At 36.8% G+C, this 18,348-nt stretch overlaps 1 protein-coding gene across 2 annotated transcripts in view; it reads right to left on the bottom strand.

Moving 5' to 3' along the window:
* The window catches only part of nr3c2 (nuclear receptor subfamily 3, group C, member 2), a 75,095-nt gene that overhangs the window by 22,272 nt on the left and 34,475 nt on the right, over nucleotides 1-18,348 (bottom strand). For both annotated transcript variants that reach the window (XM_084401517.1, XM_084401518.1), the window contains one exon: nucleotides 6,006-6,133. In XM_084401517.1, coding sequence (XP_084257643.1) covers nucleotides 6,006-6,133 — 128 coding nt within the window. The remainder of the gene's footprint in view (nucleotides 1-6,005; nucleotides 6,134-18,348) is intronic.

Genomic DNA, 18,348 nt, shown 5'->3' on the forward strand with positions numbered 1-18,348 from the left:
GGCAAACACAGAGGGTTATTTGAGGTGAGGAAAAAATGACACGTATGACCTGTTTAGTGGACTGTATTGTTGTTCGACCTGTTAACACCACAGTGCACGTCACTGACCAATGAAAGCACTCTGAATTCTGTCATGTTTCAGTATGTATGTCTGTCAAACTCAAGCATGAGAAAGTGGAGTTTGTGGAGTTTCAATTTTTGTCATATTTCAAATTCATCCTTAGGGCTGTAAATTATGGAAGCCATTTCTGTTTTCCAAAAAAAAATATCTCACAATTGTGACTTTATACGTGACTGCAATATACAATGTACAAAAGTTTGATTAATAAAACAATGTATACTCTTCTATTTCAAATAAATGCTGTTCTTTTGACAAAACCTTGAAATGTATCACATTTCCCCCAGAAATATTAAGCAGTATAACTTTTAAATATTGATATTCATGACTCATATTGATTTCTGAAGGATCATGTGACATTGAAAACTGGAGTAATGATGCTGAAAATTCAGAATAGAAAACAATAGAAAACAATTCTACTAATATTTATGTTTTTTTCTGCATTCATGAAAAAAAGAAAAAAATTAAAATAAGTCACATTATAGTTTTCATATATATATATATATATATTAAATTATTATTATTATGAAATTTAATTATTTATTTTTTTCCCTTGCAAAGAAATCATTAAGTATCCTGGTAATTTGTATTTATTGGCATCATCAGGTGCTGAGTTTTGTTGTTGTTGTTGTTGTTGTTGTATTTCCATGAGTTTCTCACTCACATACTGATGCATGTTTCTGTTCCAAATACAAAATACACAAATAACTGTCATATATAGACCCATACGTCATGTTAAAACCTCGGAAGTAGATCATCAGTATTATAATTGACCCTTCGCTAAGCTCCGCCCTCCTTAGTTACTGTTGCTACGCCTGACAAGCTTTCGCGCCTGGCACGTCTAATTACAGTATGAATGCACCGGTGTCAGACATTCCCAAGGAGATAATTAGTAATTTTTGGCGAACAGGTGAAATATCTGAGAGAGCAAGACAAAAGGGACTGCAGTATGCATTCGAGGGATATATTCACGGCATAATATGCAACTGATCAGAGAATAATTTAATCAAAATTAAAGCTAAAGCCTATAGGTCCCAGCTATTATATTATATTAATTATAAATCAAACAGCTTATCCATAAATCTTGTGGAATAAACACAAGACATTAGCCTGACCACTTTGCAATGATAACATTCTCCCGCTTATATTTTTTAGCGCGCCAGGCTACTGCTCACACGTCGTGGAGCAAACGTAGGTGTTTTTGTTAATCCTGTCATCCCGGAATTTCTCCCCTTGGGTTTTAGGTTTCGGGAAGGATAAAAATTCCACCCCCCTGTCCAAACTTTTAGGATACCGGGTATCAGATTTGCACAACGCTTCGGCAAGTTTCCCTCGCTCGAAAGCTTGCCAGACCTCCCGCGCCTAGTTACGGTTGCTAAGCCACGATTGGCCTGTGGCGGTTTTCGGGCATGGCTTAGCGAAGGGTCAATTACAAAAGTCACAGAAAAGTTTCAAAAACTCCTCTGAAATTAGGTCTCTTGTTTCATTATGGTCTACCACAGTGTTTCTCAAACCTGTCCACCCACCACCACTGGGACCCCCTTTAATGGTCTAGCAAGTTCAATATAATGGTGAGTTGAATATCATTAAACATGATGACATGCCAAGACACTGATGGCTTTTGAATAATAAGCATCTGCTGAGCTGTCTGAATAATAATCACTGCACAACCCATATGGAAATCACAGCCATGCTACAGACTGTGGTTTGCATGGGAGTTTGAAAATGGACAAGTGATGAGGAAGTGTGTTGATGGGAAAACTGTAGATAGAAAAACTGCCTCATACTTTTTTTTTTTTTTTTATCTTTTTTTTTATCGAGGAAGGACATCTCAAACATTAAAAACCTTGATGGTGTGGCAGTACCTATATTTATATATATATGCCAATAATCAGAATAAGAAATTACTCGCATTAAGATTTTACATGACTTGAGCAAACCTCTTTAAATCTGTTTACATGCCATTATTTTGATTATACTCAAATAAATGTTTTATTGGCATTGTACTGCAACTGTGATACATTTCACATCCCACAATACAAAATGTTAAATTGAAATGCAATAGACCGATTTGCTGCAAAAATTGCTTTCATTGCTTTTTGTCCGTGCTAGGATATCGGGCCTCCCTAATTTTGTAGAAAATGCTTGAAGTGTATCCATTCTAAACGTTTTTGATCATCAATAATACGCATGATGTCCATGGCCAGTAAAACTCTAAGCATAAACTTTATTTCCTGAGCTCCCCAGTTTTCAAAGCAGCGCATGAGTGCTGTTCCCCTAACACTAGCATGTGCATTTCGGTGCACAGGTTTTTTTTTTTTTTTTTTTTTGGAAATGCACAGAATGGTTCCAAATTGGGTACTAGCTCTAACACCAGCAGAGTCAAAAAGGGTTGGAGACATGCCTTTATAAAGACGTCTAACACCAGGAACAGCTAAAACACTATAAACATTGTATGTGGATTCCTTTCATTTAGCGGTTGTCCCTCTCCATGCCGGAGGTCCCAAACCCTACAGCTAAACCAACACAGTGAAACTCGTCTATCCCTAGTGCCAAATGTAATTACAAATTCTTATAATAAAGGAACAAATATTTTAGTGCTCAGACTGAACAGCTGTAGAGCTCCTAATAAAAGTCTGTTGAGAATTAGCTAGTACCATATGGCCACTTCACACTATTCCCACAGAAACAAGTGTTTATGATGCTATTAGTTATTATCTGAACAACTCAGCAACTACACAACAGAGGTTGTTAAGTGGTGACTGCAATATTTTCCTTTTGCGGTTTTCTTTCGTACCAGAGAGAGCTCCCAATAGGAAGGCTATTCCAAAAGGTAGCCATCTTAATTATGCTGCCTCCTGAGATGCATTGTTTTGGCCAAATTCTAAAGGTGTGGTCACATTTAACATTGTTAGTTAAATTTTACTAGTGAAATCCAGTCATTTCGAAAGAAATCCATGTGATCTGGAATTTCATGTGAGGGGATTTCAGATTTCAGAACAGGCTGACATTGGTCATGCACATAATCTCTGTGATGACCAACAGAAAAACTAAAAAGTGACCTCATACATTGCTACCACCATTGATACACAGCGACAATAAATAAATAAAAATCGGTCAGAGTTTTGTTTTTGTTTTGTTTTATTACAGAAATTTCACCAAAAGTTTTCTAATGTAACCACACCTTTAGAAAGCATCACATTTATACTTTGTGGCAAATGAGGCAAGAGAAACGCGTTAAATACTAAAGTGAATTGTTAAAAATTACAGTGTAAATAAGATCTTCTTTTTTTTGTTGCCAGTAGGCCTATTTGTGTTAGCTGAGTATTTAGAGTATGTTTTTTTGAGGCACACCAACAGTACACATTTTCGAACAATTCCTAAAAACAATTCCACAAATGAACTCATCAGCTCAGTAGTAGAGACTCCCAGGACCTGAAATGGATGGCTCAGATAGGTGAGACATCCTGTGTACTGTTGGGTGTGCCTCCAGGAACAGGGCTGGAAAACCTTGTGCTGTTAGCTTAGCAACATGCTAATGACAAATTCCACTGAAATCAATTGCCTGTCGAGTCTCCCTTGTGTGGAGCGTTATTTGTGTTAAATTACTGCCTATGTAAAGCATTTCAAAATCTTTCTCTTATAACAGTCAGGATACTGCCTTAGAAGGCAGCTGCCCATTTAGGCATCAGGCAGCAAGACTAGGTTTTAAAACAGACCTGTCTCTGTCTATTCCCTCACTGTGTCTAACGTTTTATCCGTTTCCAATCTTACTGCTCACTCTCCTTCTTCCCCTAGCTCACTCTTCACAATCGCTCTCTCTCTCTCTCTGCCTCCTCCCTCCACCCCCACTCTCTCTCGCTCTCTCTCTCTCAGATGGTAACTAGGCTGAGGTCAGGTAAGGTAATGGAGCGCACACTCTTACACAGCACTACCTCTGCTGTGGTGTCGGGAAAGCGGCTGCACTTCTGAATGCCCTTGAGGTGTGACCTCATTCAGGGCTCTTAGGAACAATCATGACATGAGAAAATGCTTGATATAAACACACGCTTTAATAACTTCATCTATTACTATCATTAACTAATAAATTACTAAATTTGTGTAATAGTGAATGTTACAGCATAATGTACATTCAGCCGGTCATTATCTCTGAATAAACCCTGACAGGATGAACAAGACACGACATGAAGAGTAAGGGTCTTGTATCACCCTGAAATGTTTATTTTGCAATAATGACTGTATTCATGCAGCAAGTTTTCACGCTGATTTACAAATAATAAATAAATGGACATGAAATGTGTCTCACAGGTAATGTGAAACTAGGTCATTATACGAAACTATTTGACCCATCAAGAATTCCAGAGAGCCATGTATTGACATAAAGGAATAGTGAATTCCCCTAGCCCCACCCCCCAAATGAAAATGAATTTACTGATCCTCATGTCATTCCAAGCCCTTCAAACCTTTGATAATCTTCAAAACACAAGATATTTGTAATGAAACCTGAAATTTCTGTCCCTCCATTGAAAGTCCATGCAACCAAAATGTTGACGCGTAACAAAGTCCAGAGAGAAGTTGCAAAAGTAATCCATATGAATCATGCAGTTTAACTGAAGTCTTCTGAAGAGACATGATCGCTTTATGTGATGAACAGATTACATTTTTATTCACATATAAATATTAGTTAACACACATACAAATATGGAGCACATCAAATATGGTAAGCGGATAATCAACTGTACTTGCTTGATGTACGAGAACGAAGCTCATTGGTTATTGCAGAATTAAACTGCTTGATTTATATGGCTTACTTTTGCAATGTCTTTATGAAAATTTTGAAGCATGACAGTTTTGGTTTGCATAACCATTCAATGGACGGACTGAAATATCTCAGGTTTCATTAAAAATACCTTTGGCGTTTCGAAGATGAAGGTGGTTTTGGAACAACATGATGGTGAGTAATTGATGACAGAATTTTCTGCAAGATATTACTGTCTACTATATGAAAAACATGGAATATTCAGGGTTATTTTCAAATGAACATCTAGCTGTTGTTGTCTGTGTAATCGACAGCATGCCACGGATGCTGTCTTAATTTACACTTCAAATTAAAAAAGTTTAGAAGTTTCTACAAGGTTTTTACAAGTTTTCTTCAGCAACAATATCTAGAGTACATACAGCTGTTTCTTTGAATAAAGATCTCTCTAGTCTGTTTGGCTGTTATAGATGCTCTGTGGAGTTTGGATGTGTCTGTTTGCTTAATCAGCAATTTGCACCTTTCTGAAGAGGCTGTGATAACAATGTATTGGTGCTAATAAACTGAAAAGTCCACTGAAAGTCCCTGAAAGTTTCCTGATAACATTAATGCTATTTCACTCCTCCTATCAGATGTGAATTATCCCATAGGACATTGTTACCTGAATTTAGAGGGATAAAAATCCAGGCCTGGGTCTACTTTACCAAGTATTGTGCAGCAGTATATGGTTAATATTAGTTTATCTCTACAGTATATGGGATTTCCTTATTTTCATTTAGATTAACTATTAAAGAGTTGTATAGTACATGTATAATCTGTAATTAAATGCATCTCTTATAGATCTAATATATATATGATTATTTACAATTTAATTGAATTACGATTCAATTTATATATATATATATATATATATATATATATATAAATAAATAATTGAATTAAAATGCATTTCTCGCCATCCAGAATGATTGCAATTTCTAGAACTCTATGAAATATTATGCATAAACCAACCAGGAATTCATACTGCTTTAAACTGGCCTTTTCAGCAAGGATTCATCCTGTTAATATGACATAAAGACATTTCTCAACAGCAAGAGAGAAATATAAATGAGAATACAGATGAGAGTCTTACCTTCTACTGCTCTTTTGAAGAAGACTTTGCAGCTTCCACATGTTACAACCCCATAGTGACATCCTGACGCCTCGTCTCCACACACCAGACACACTTTGGCTGTCGAAGACGTGTGTCTCAAAGACGCACTGAAATAAGAGAAAATAAAATGATACCTGTAAATTGTACTTGAGACATTAAGTGACAAACCACATTAATGATATAACGCAATGTTCTCATGATTAGAAATACAGTAGTTATGTCGTATGTGTTGCAGTGGCAGTTCATGGGTAACTGTAGAAATAACCAAAAAAACTTAAAGCATTTGATATTTGAAAATATCTGGAAAACCCGAAATAAGATAAATGGAAGTAAATCAACACACATTTAATCAATGAACTGCCAATTTTATTTCAGACACGGGTAAAAAAAAAAGAAGAGGTTTCCAAGATAAAAAAGGGAAAATATATATATTTTTTAACCTAGTTTTTGTAAAACCTTTATACCATTGAAAATATTCAATTTAATAACTCTAAAAGGTCTTGTGATAAGTATATGATAAACATTTTATTTGGCACAAATATTGCAAATTTCAAGGTATGTTTTCTGCATGTTGGTTGCACAGAAATTATTCAATTATTATTATTACAAGTAGCCTAGTAGTAGGAGAAGTAACAGTAATAAACAATAAATTACTGTATATTATATAATTGCATAATTATAATTAATAGATTCAATTCATAAATGAACAGACCCAGGACAAAAAATAAATACCGCCATGTCATTGACCTGCCTATTTCAATAAAATAACCCATAAATAACACCCCAGGTTTGAGCTAAGTTTGTCCTGCTCTACAGGGCGGTTTGAGCCCGACTATTTTAGCACTGCAGAAATCACGTAATTCCCACATTGTTACTGGGCACCCAAAGGGCACGGCATATGTCACTGACTCACAGCGTATGTCTCACAATTTTGCTCCAGATCATTCAGGAAGTCTGACTGTACAATATCTAACACAACTGCACCCATATATAATATTCCGCTTTCAAAATAGTCAAATTATACCTAATCTATTGGAGTCTTAAAATACAGAAATAAATACTGAACAACATTAAGTGGCAGAAAACGGGACGATGTTGGAATCTCAAAAAGAGAGATTTTTATATCCACTGCCCTCCAAAATGAAATTGAAACATTGAAAATGAAGCACATACTCCAAATAGTCTGGCTGACTTGGCAGAAATCTGATTAAATTGCCCAGTGAAACCTGACATAGCCTGAGTGGGCAGAGCCTCTTATAAGGATGCCCTGCGGAGCGGGTGAAAGTCACCCTTTCAAAGACTCCTATGGTGTGCATAAAAAAACACACATAGCAGAGCTCATTTAAAATGAACAGTAAGGCTCTAACAATACGTTAACGACAAGATAGGCTTAGCACGTACCTCCCCCCGCCCCAACTTTGATAATGAGTGTGCTCTCGTTTTAATCAGTAGTGCACGGTAATTGTCTGGTTAGCATTCTGACAACATCCTTGAGTCTTAACAAGCCTCTGGGTCTCAGAGGCACGGCCCCTCTCAAGGCCCGGTGCGGGTAGTAACTTCACAGCGTCTTTCTGACACAGTCGAGAGAGCTGATCTAATTCTCCCTCGTCCATCTAAACACACATTCAATTTGTTAGCCGGTTAGCAGGGGTCTCCTGCGAGGGAGTCGATTGGCAGGCCCCGGTGAGCTAATCGCCCCGGCAGCACCGCAACGCTCGCTGTGCATGATGTGGAGAGGTCTAGCTTTATTAAACTGTTCAGCGAGCCCCTCTTTCTCTTGTTCTGCACCAAACGTTCTTTGCCATGGAGCAAAAAAAGAAAAAGACAAAGCAAAGGGCTGACAAGGTGACTGCTTTTGCAGGAAGTAGGTCAGTGTTCACTGTTATAAAACAGAGCGCCCTTATGACCGGCATACTGCGAGACTGCTGCTGTTGTGTTTCGTGCTTAAAAGAAAAACACCAATTAATGATGACAAGTACTTTAGCTGGTGGATATTTCATTGGTATAGATAATGAAGTGAATGTGTGACCTGCCTCCCCTCTCTTAGAAGAAGTTAGATTCCAAACTTCACTTCCGTTTTCGCCATCTACTCAAGTGTGACTGTGTGTTATTGAAGTAACCCTTGCCTATGTGGTCAGTGAGGGAGTTTACATGTACAACAAATGCTGATAACTATCACAAACCTGCTCGATTAAGAAAACCTGACGAACAGAGTTTACGTTAGATGTTGAATGCTTTGAAGAATTCTTCAAAACATGAACATATTGGCCTTTCTTTGATAAAATAATAAAATGTCTTATATGTTACGTAAGATGGTGCATGTAAACAATGCTTGAAGTGATTCTCTGGAAACAGACAGGTAATAAGGAAGGTAATAAAAAAAAAAGGTCTGGGGTAAAGTGAGGACAGATGCAACTATCTACAGATTCTCATCCATCGCATGTGCAATTGCAGTCTAACTTACCATGAATTGAGATCATATGGCATTTTTTCTAGCTTTAGGTTTGATGTATTTTTTTGGGGGGGGGGGGTTTGCAAGAAAAACAAGCAAAAAGCAGTAGATATGCCTTTTCATCTTCAGATTTCATCAAAAATATTCAGAGATACCTCTGTAAGCGAGTGGTTTACTCAAAATACTCAAGGATTTAGAAGCCCTGTTTTGATTGCATTATCAAATTGCCCTGCATTAATATGGGTCATTCCTCTTATGCAATGCCTTTTGAACACTGTAAACTGAATATATATATTTAAAAAAAAATATGGCCATGTTTTGCAATTTAAGGAGGGGTGGGGTGGGGGGGGGGGGGGTGCAATATATATATAAACAAAATGATTTGCACAAATTATTTAGGAATAACCTATCAATTGATAACAAAATAAAACAAATGGGGGGAAATTAAGAGATACTTGGAATATTTGCATAATAGTTAATGCAAAGCCTGAAGGGACACGACAAAAATAGCAACATCCACTCAAAACAAGTTTTATTTCAAGTTAATTTAATTATGATGTAATGATAAGAGATTAATCTAGCACTTTCTATCTTTTAAATTTGTCAATTTCATATATAAATAAACTGCACAGTAGGAATGGCCCAATTGCATTCGTTCAGCAGAAACTGTAGTGTATGTAAATGTCAGTGCAAGAGACATAATACAGTACTTAATAACCAAGTTTCAAGGACAGAGAGGAAGGATTTTTTTAGACGATGCTACACCCTTATACAGAATTACTTATTGTTCCCTGTGCAATTACACAATCTAAATTATTTCGAAGGAAGTAATTGTGAATTGAAACTGTAGTGACCACTTACCGGTCATGTACGGAAATAAGCATAATAATAATTCAACATGTTCAAGCCCAACTTGAAAACTACGAGAAGAAATGGAGTGCAAGGTTTTGGCATTTGCTATATTATTTGGATTGTGAATATTTATTGCTGCTTACGTGCTGCTGCATCAGCTGAGATCTGCAGAAAGATACTGGCAGGGTTGAGAAAGAAGACTGACAGATGGATCAGGAATGCAAAAATAACAAACCATATAACCGCTCGAATGCACTGCGCTGGAGCTGTCACGTATCAATCTCAACAGAGCGATAAAGCAGCAGTCTTTCTCCTGGCTCTATGCAGAGCAATGGGCAGAAATAGAACATGCTGCGATAGTTACGCTGAATCTCTATCAGTTAAGGTGGGTGTTAAGTTATCAGACTTCACAGCACACAGATGTACAGATGCTAACCAAAGCCAGAGAAAATGAGTCCTGCTCAGCTTCAAGAGGATCACCATTCATTGTGCAAACAGTGACCGCTCTTACAGACAGCCACCTCCTCTTCGGTCTAGAGTATTTATGTAACAAAACTTGGAATGCGGCAAAAGCTAAAGGTAGATTAGGTAAAACAAACAGGATAGAGGACAAACGGCTTACATAACCAAAGTGAGACAGCCTAAACATTATCACCGCACCCACTCCGCGCACTACGCAGAGCGGCCTGCAGAGAATTGTGGGTCCCCGGAGTGCTATTAAGACCTGGACCTACCAAAGGGTCAACTGCAACGTCAGTAAAATGCATTTACATTCTCTTAATATACCATGACCTGAATTCATATATTCTTCATCTGAAATGAGTTGCCCAACATGGGTGCCGCACTAATTGTGTTGAAGCTGTAAATTATGAAGAAGTGGGGAAAAAAAAGAATCTGTGAAAAAATTATGAAACAGATTTCTTGCAAAAAGAAAAAGAAGCTAATTCAGGCATCCAAAAGAGCAAGTGATTTCTTTTAGGATTTTTTTTTTTAAATGAAAATGAATACAATTATGAAAATAAATACATTGTAATATATAGTAGGCCTATACTAGTTTGTGCACACACAATTAGGAATTATATACAGTAATATGAATTATGCAAATCATTAATTACAGCAGGCAAATAGCACTGCTTTGTGAATCATAACCATCATTCTTAAGAATATAATTCTTCTTAATTGCTATTTTCTTCTAAATATAAGTGAAGAATATTTTATATTCTAAATAACCTCTTAAATTTTGGATATCACACACACACACACACACACACACACACACATGTTGTGTTTTAATGTTTTAAGGGGACTTTCAGACATAATGATTTGTATACTGTACATACTGTATATTATATCCCTTTACACTCACCCTACCCCTAAACCTACCCATTAAAGAAAACAATCTGCATTTTTACATTTTCAAAAAACATCACTTAGTATAATTTATAATCTGTTTTTCTCAAGGTGACCATAAAATTTCCCCACAAGGACAAGGATTTCGTATATTGCCATATTTGCCATTTTGTCCCCAGAATGTAGGGTTTACCAGGCCACACACACACACACACACACACACACACACACGCGCAAGACACATGCACAAATGAATGCAACAGACCGCTTCATCTTCAGACAGGCTCTTAAAACATACCTATTTAAAATGCATGGTACATTAAAAAACACAACACAGAGTGCTGAACTCTCGTCAAGCCAGCTGCAACGAAAATAGTGTGCATGCTTATTATGATTATTACGGTAATCTGCAGGCAGGGCAGAAAAAAAAGGACTTTGATGTGTTTTTCATTGAGTTGATCAGCAAGTCTTCCGCAAGAACCACCAGATAACATCAAAGACAATCATTTTCTCCTTGAGAAAAACAAAAAGATGTTTCTAAGAAAATATTTGAGAACGTCTTAAGACTTTTTCAAGAACTGCACTTAGAATTTCTCTCATGTACTTCAATGTGCCTCATTAGAACAGAAAGGGTGTAGAAGCGGTTATTGCTACTGTAGCACATTGATTATTTAAATGCATGTGCTGTGTAAGATGTTCAGAAAGATTTGAGTAATAATTTAATAATATATCACTCCTAACCCAAACAGTATAAAACAGTGTTAATTTACAGTTAGTCAGATGCACAGTGCAAGTGATTTTCAAGGCATGAATATTCACCAAAATATGAAGCACACTTGATCTGACATTGGGTGGAGAAACATTTGGAAACATGCCATTTCCTTTACAATAACAGCCTGTCCACAATGAGCCCTGCAGGTATGGCAAGACTGACAAACAAGTAAACCATGAATCTGACAGTTGCACTTGGACGGCAATTATTAAGTTGTGTACTTTTTATTCATGTAAAAAAAATGAAGAGAATATAGAAGAACTGGATAGACAAGGATTGTTGACTGTTGACAGTGCCATATGTTTTATCTTCCCTAGGGCAGACAGCCTCGGTGAACTCAGTTTTATAACTTTGCTGATATCCAGTCTTCTTTTTATTCCCATCAGACACAACAGTGTAATTAATTGGTTTTGCGTCCTTAAGTGAGTGGTCCATATAATTAAACTATATAATGGATTATCTGAATAGAAAAAAGGTGATTGCTTTGAGCTAATCTTGTGCTTGTTTCCAGATGCTGTACACTGGTTATTAATGCCCTCTATAACAAAAAAAAAAAGGTTTTGAGATGTCCTGATCAATGACTTAGGGCAAGTTTATCTTGTGTTACTCACCTAACTAGTTCATCTAAATCAATTGATGTTCATTAGCATGAATATTATTTCCCTAGGTGTGACGAAGCCTGACAGAGAATGAACAGCCATCTATTAGCAGAACCACGGAGACAGAATCTCATATAATACCCCAGTGGTCAACACCAGATGTGACAGTCTGAAAACATCAACAATGATGCAATGATGTTTTCTGCTGCCAACTTTATCTGTCATTATCTCTATTATCACTACGGGCAACGTTCAGTATATTAACTGAGACAACCACACACATTTTAATCTTATATGCAAATAAAAAGAATTAGATAAAAAATATTTTTAAAAGAGTTGTGCCTTTTAGTCCATGTCTGGCATTAGATTTAAGGTAACCTACATGGCAGTTTTATCCAATCAGATGCTCTCTAGAATCACAATGCTCCTCCCACTAATACCACCAGTAGCCAACAACATGAAGTAAATCATTTTCAGGTTTTTTTTTTTTATAGACAAGCCCTTCAATATGTATCTTCCAAACTCCTTGTTTCAAAACGAAGTACATAAACAGAAAATAAAAAAGAGCTTTCTTCATCTATATGAAAGCCCATTTCATAAGAAATAAAAATATCATGCTTGGACATAAAAAGTTGAAATTATGAGATGCTAAATCATAATTATAACCATAAAAAATGGTTGAAATTATGACATACTTAGTAGTACATACTTGTAGCATACTAACTACAATTTTGAGCTAAAAAGTTATGATATAAAAAGTCATAATGACATAAAATAAAATACAAATTTGTCATAATTATTACTTTTTATCTCATCATTTCAACTTTGTCATAATTTTGACTTTTTAACTGTGACCTAGTATCTCATAATTTTGACATCTTATGTCAAGATTATGATTTAACTAAGCCTGTTTTTGTGTGTGTGTGTGTGTGTGTGTGGCAGAAATGGGCTTCCATACTTCACCAGAAAGATTAAAAAAAGATAATCAGTGTTATAAAACTAGTGTTATACAAAGCAAAGATTACGTTTAAAATTGATTCAGATAGGGGTTTACACAAATGTTAGGATCTTTCTAATATTTAGTGGGTTTTTTTTTTCAGCAAATAGCTGAGATTCTCTACCAGCCGTAGCACCTAATTCATGCATTAAAACCCATATGAGGTCCTGTTTTCAGCACCTTTGGAATGATATGCTGCACAATTTACACTAATCTGGCTTATGTTGAGCCTGGAGATATAAACAGACCTTCGTGAAAGCCTGTACACATACAACTGTGCAAAAATGCCACAAATCCGTTGTGTTGGTGACATGGGTGAACTTGTGAACTCACAATGAGCTGTTTCCACTGAATCCAGTGGCCACCTCTTTTTGCCTCTGGTTGCCTAGTTTAGGCACAGACTCCGAAACATGGCCCTGATTCACTAATGACCTCCAGACTGGGTTTATGTTGACTAGGACAAACAGGAAGCTAAATCTCTGAAGTGTGTTAGCTTACCTGAAGGAGACATACTGATGGTCCTCTATAACTAGTCAGTCACTAACAATAAAAAAAATTGTCTGTTATGGATTTAGATTTCATTCTACTGTAAGCTATGCCAAAACTTGCCCTATAACAACTGTACAAAAATTATTCCTATAGTAAATAATGATACAAATAAGCACAATTACTTGGCCAAGCCAAACCTGGCAAAATATTTTGTTGTCTTTTAACCATTTTAATCTCAAATGGTCAGGAAATTATACTGCAAAAATGCTGTAGATAAAGTAACTTTTAAAATTTAAGCCATGTGGGCAAACTTGTAGACCGCTTTTTACAGGAAGAAGAGTGACCCTGTCCCAAATGGCACCCAAAACACTAGCAGTCTTCCGCACTTACGTAAAGCCGCTTTGACTGTCGGGTAGAAGTCTGCTGCAGAATTCGCAACAGTGTGGGCTCAACAAAAGTGCGCATCGAGGGCGCATATCGGCTGCAAACCCCTTCTGAAACCCTACTTGGACTTAACGGATACGCGCACACGGCAGCCATTGTAAGTCCACAAGACCGAAAGTGCTTATGAAGTGTGCCATTTGGGACAGCTTCAAACAGTTCATGAGTAGTTGAAAAATGTCTCCCAGTTTGTTTGAGATTAGGTTCAGTAATTTAACTTTAATGGCAACGAAAAGGTTATTAGTCAGTAATTGAAATGTCTTATTTTGAAAAATGTCACTTTAGTCAATTCAATGGTATTTAACAAATTTGATTAAGCTAAGTCCATGTGTGCTTTTTTGCAAAAACCTCTAAGTTCACCTCTTTGGACAAGACATAGTAAACAGTCTCACCTTGTCATGTGTAATAGAGCTGTTCTTTAATGTAGATTATGTCCGTTTCTGTCAGTTACAGCAGCACAAGAAACACTGTTGTGTTTATATGCTACTCGTGAAATCATTGCCACTTTAATGGTTTTTTTTAGCCTTTTAGAATGGGCAGAATTATGATGTTGATGATGTTTCATTTTGCCACTGAAACTACCACAGGTTCATCCATGCTCCTCCATCTTGTTTAATCTAAAACAGGATAAAAACTTGCAGCTCGACAACTGAAAGCTGGCTCATACGCACGCCGTCATTCATCTTGAAATTATATGATTCAATTTGCATCTTCTGGTTGGTTGAACTTAGAGGCTTTTGCTGGCAAATGGAAGTGGTGTTTAGAGGTTTCTGCCAATGAACCGGTATTTCTAAATGGGCTGAGGCTAGAATTTAGCGGGTTTGAAGCTAAAGTATTTGATGGACATATCCTATGTGCGGAGAGCATTCGCGTTCAATATCGTTATTTCATTTTTGATGGAGGTGGAGTTTAGCGGCTTTTGCATCTGAAGTCTTCAAATATTCACTATAGGGTTCAAATCTGGACTCAGTCTGATGGACTTGTTCTCAAACCACTTCTTGGTTGTCTTTGCAGTTTTGGCAGGAACATTGTCTTGTTGAAAAATAACATCTGATCATTCATCTTTAGATAAAAACTTTTTATTAGTGGGAAACAAATCATTCTGCAATATTCTCCTGTACTCCAATGCATTGAATGACTTTTCACAGTAAAGTAGCTAACCGATACCAGCAACTAAAATGACACCTCTTTCTCCATGTTTTATTGTGGTAGAGATACATTTATTATTATATTTTTTCAGCAGATTTTCGCTATTCAGCATCACCATGAAACTTATGTTTCATTGTGATTCATCACTCCACACACAACTTTCCATATTGCGGCAAAAACTTCATTCTGTCTTTTAAGTTTTTCTGAGACAGCAATGGCTTTTTAAGTTCAGGTAGTGCATTTGCTTAAATTCAGCTAATTTAGGCTTAGTGTTTATAAAGTACACTCCTGTTCAAAAGTTTCGGGCCTGTGATGGCAACGCTGAAATTTCAGAAGTCACCATTAGTCTAGTCTTCAGTGTCACATGATTCTTAAGAAATCATTCTAATATGCTGATTTGGTGCTCAAGAAACATTTGAAGACTGCATTCTGGCTGCGTGTTTATGTTATGAAACAATAAACAATGGAGTTCAGGCGGGGCCATGACTCTGCTGGAGTCGTCTGACAGCCGGCCAAACGATTCAGAGCTGCATTTGGACAGTGTAGCAATGCAACATTCTGTGCGTGCTCACCGTAAACCGTCCGGCCTGAGGCCAAAGTCACACAGCTGTAATGACACACTCATTGAACAAGGCTTGCTCGAGGGCAGCGAGTGGACACTTCGACTGAGTTATGAGGTTGAGTTTGCAGTCTTACTAAGAAGAAGAATCAAAATATCATACCAGCCCTTATCAGCAACAGATGTGCTTTAGAATGCTTGAGTTATGAGTCATCTGACATGCTGAATATGTCTTTGCAGACATGACAGGTCAAGCTGTTTAATGAGATACTAATTAACACCTGCTTTTGGTGTTCACTCCTCAAAGAGTTTAATTCTGCCTATACAAATGAATGAATAGTCACCTGCTTTTGCTTTATTAACTCAAAGAAATAATCCTGGGTTCAGTAGTACAAGTTAAGATTAATCTACAGCATTTGCCAAAATGTTGATTACCACAAAAATGCTTTTTATATATTTATTTTTAAAGCAAAAATCTTGAGAAGTGAAGGAATTATAGTGTCTGTAAATGTTTTCAGAAGTATAGCCACAAGAAGTAAACAAAATATGTTAACATGATTTTAGTGTGGGGGGGAAACATTTTTTGCCAACATTTCCTTTGTAAAGTTATATTCAATTTTACAACAGCATTTACCATGACAACGGAATGGCACAAAACCTTTAAAGGGACAAATTCTGTCAATTTAATCTTCATGAGGTGTTCCAAACCTGTATGGCAGAAAGTTTATGTGGAACACAAAATAAGATATTTTAAGAATGTTGGTAATAAAAAATAAAAAACAGAGATTCTTCTCAGGATATCTTACTATCACTTTATGTTCAACAGAAGAAAGAAAGTCATAAAGGTTTGGAAGGACATTATAGGGTGAGTAAATGGCTGAACTATTCCTTTAAACCCTCAAATGTCAGATCTTCTTTTTTTAAGCTAAGGGACGAGTCAAAAGACGAGTTAATTCATTAAATTTTTCAACCAAATTATGCCACATTTACTGTCGATTAAGCTTGAATTATTGAACCCAGAAGAAGCGAAATTGAGCTCTATCTATATCTCAACCCTCTGGCAACTGTGTTTAAGGCATGCATAGATAATGATCAGTGCCTTGATAAGAGTTACTGCACGTGAAACCATGACACACACACATACACACACATAAACATAGCCGTGAGAAGGAGCACCATTGGACTTAAGCCATCTAATTCGCAGCATGTGAGCCAACTGGCTGTGTACAGTCTCAAGTTCGACTGTACTTGACTTATACAATATAGCCACTGGGGCGAATAACCAGAAATAAAAATGTGCCTGATAACCAGGTTTATTATTAAAATTGGAAATAGGATTTGGTCTCACAAGTTAATAAAAGCATGTGTGGATATCAGTCTTGCAGAGATGAATATCAGCTCTACAGATATAAAACTATAATTTATGTTTCCCTTTGTATATATTTGTCCCATGAGTTATGATTTTTCTCATTGCTGTCTATATTTAACACAATTTCAGTCTGTAGCAAGATGCATAAATCCTAATGGGGTATTGTTTGAGTCGAAGCACAAAGGGTTCTGAGATTACGGTACAAAACGTAAAAGAACATTATCAGAACATCACACACACATGTCACTTTAGACCACCAGTGTCCTTGTTTCATGACCTTTTTCAGATGTAGTATGTGCATGATGGAGGATTACTGCACCATATGGAGGTTTAAAGAACAATGCTACACCTGCACAAGAAATCTCATGAAGCATATACGTACAGACCACTAGAAAATCTCAAAATAGTTCTCGTTGCTTACTAACAACAATAAATACCTTTTTGGTTTAATTAAATCCTGTTCAATAATCATTATTTTGAGGACAACATAATTTGAAACCGAAATCTTACATGGAGAATCAACATCATTGGATCCGAAGGACTTTCTAAAAAAACAGTCAATGATATCATCTAAGACAATTTGCAACAAAAATCATTTTAAAGGCTAACGTAGTTAATGTGTGCACTACAAAAAATATAAATGATATATGTTTAACAATGATTTTCTTCACCAAACTGAATGATAATTCTGTTCATTTCTGCTTTTTAACAACTGGCCAGAAAACATGATGATTTTAATAATCTTATTCTATTAAAAAACATCAGAATATAGTTCCCTTTCGAAAGGGAACTCGCACTGCGTCGATGACGCTATGGAGAACGCCCTCCACGTGAACCGGTGTCTGAAAAGCTATCCAATCACGGCAATCGATATTGACCGGCGACAGCCTATGACGTCACTACTAGTGCGACCCGGAAGTATAAAAGGAGCGTCTAGAGAACATGTCATCCTCTTTTCGTCTTCAGGGACTGTTTTGTTCAACCTGAAAACTTCAAAAGGTAACCATGGCTTGTGAAAAACGCTTCAGGAAGTGTGTGGATCCGTGTCTAAGATATTGACACTTGATGACACTTGATGACACAAGCACGATCAGTTCTTGAGGGGTACCGAACACGGGTATGTGTCGATGCCTCAATTGACGAGAGGTTTGCCAACTATCTCGCGGTTGGAGAGGCATCGACAATCTGAAGTGCTCTGGCCCTGCCTTTTAAACAAACATTGCACTTAAATGGGCTATGCATACCCTTCCCATAGGCCTCCTCTGATTTAGAGTCATTAGGCTTATATAGTGG

Source organism: Rutilus rutilus (genome assembly GCF_951802725.1).
Source record: "Rutilus rutilus genome assembly, chromosome: 2".
NCBI classification, from domain to species: Eukaryota; Metazoa; Chordata; class Actinopteri; order Cypriniformes; family Leuciscidae; genus Rutilus; species Rutilus rutilus.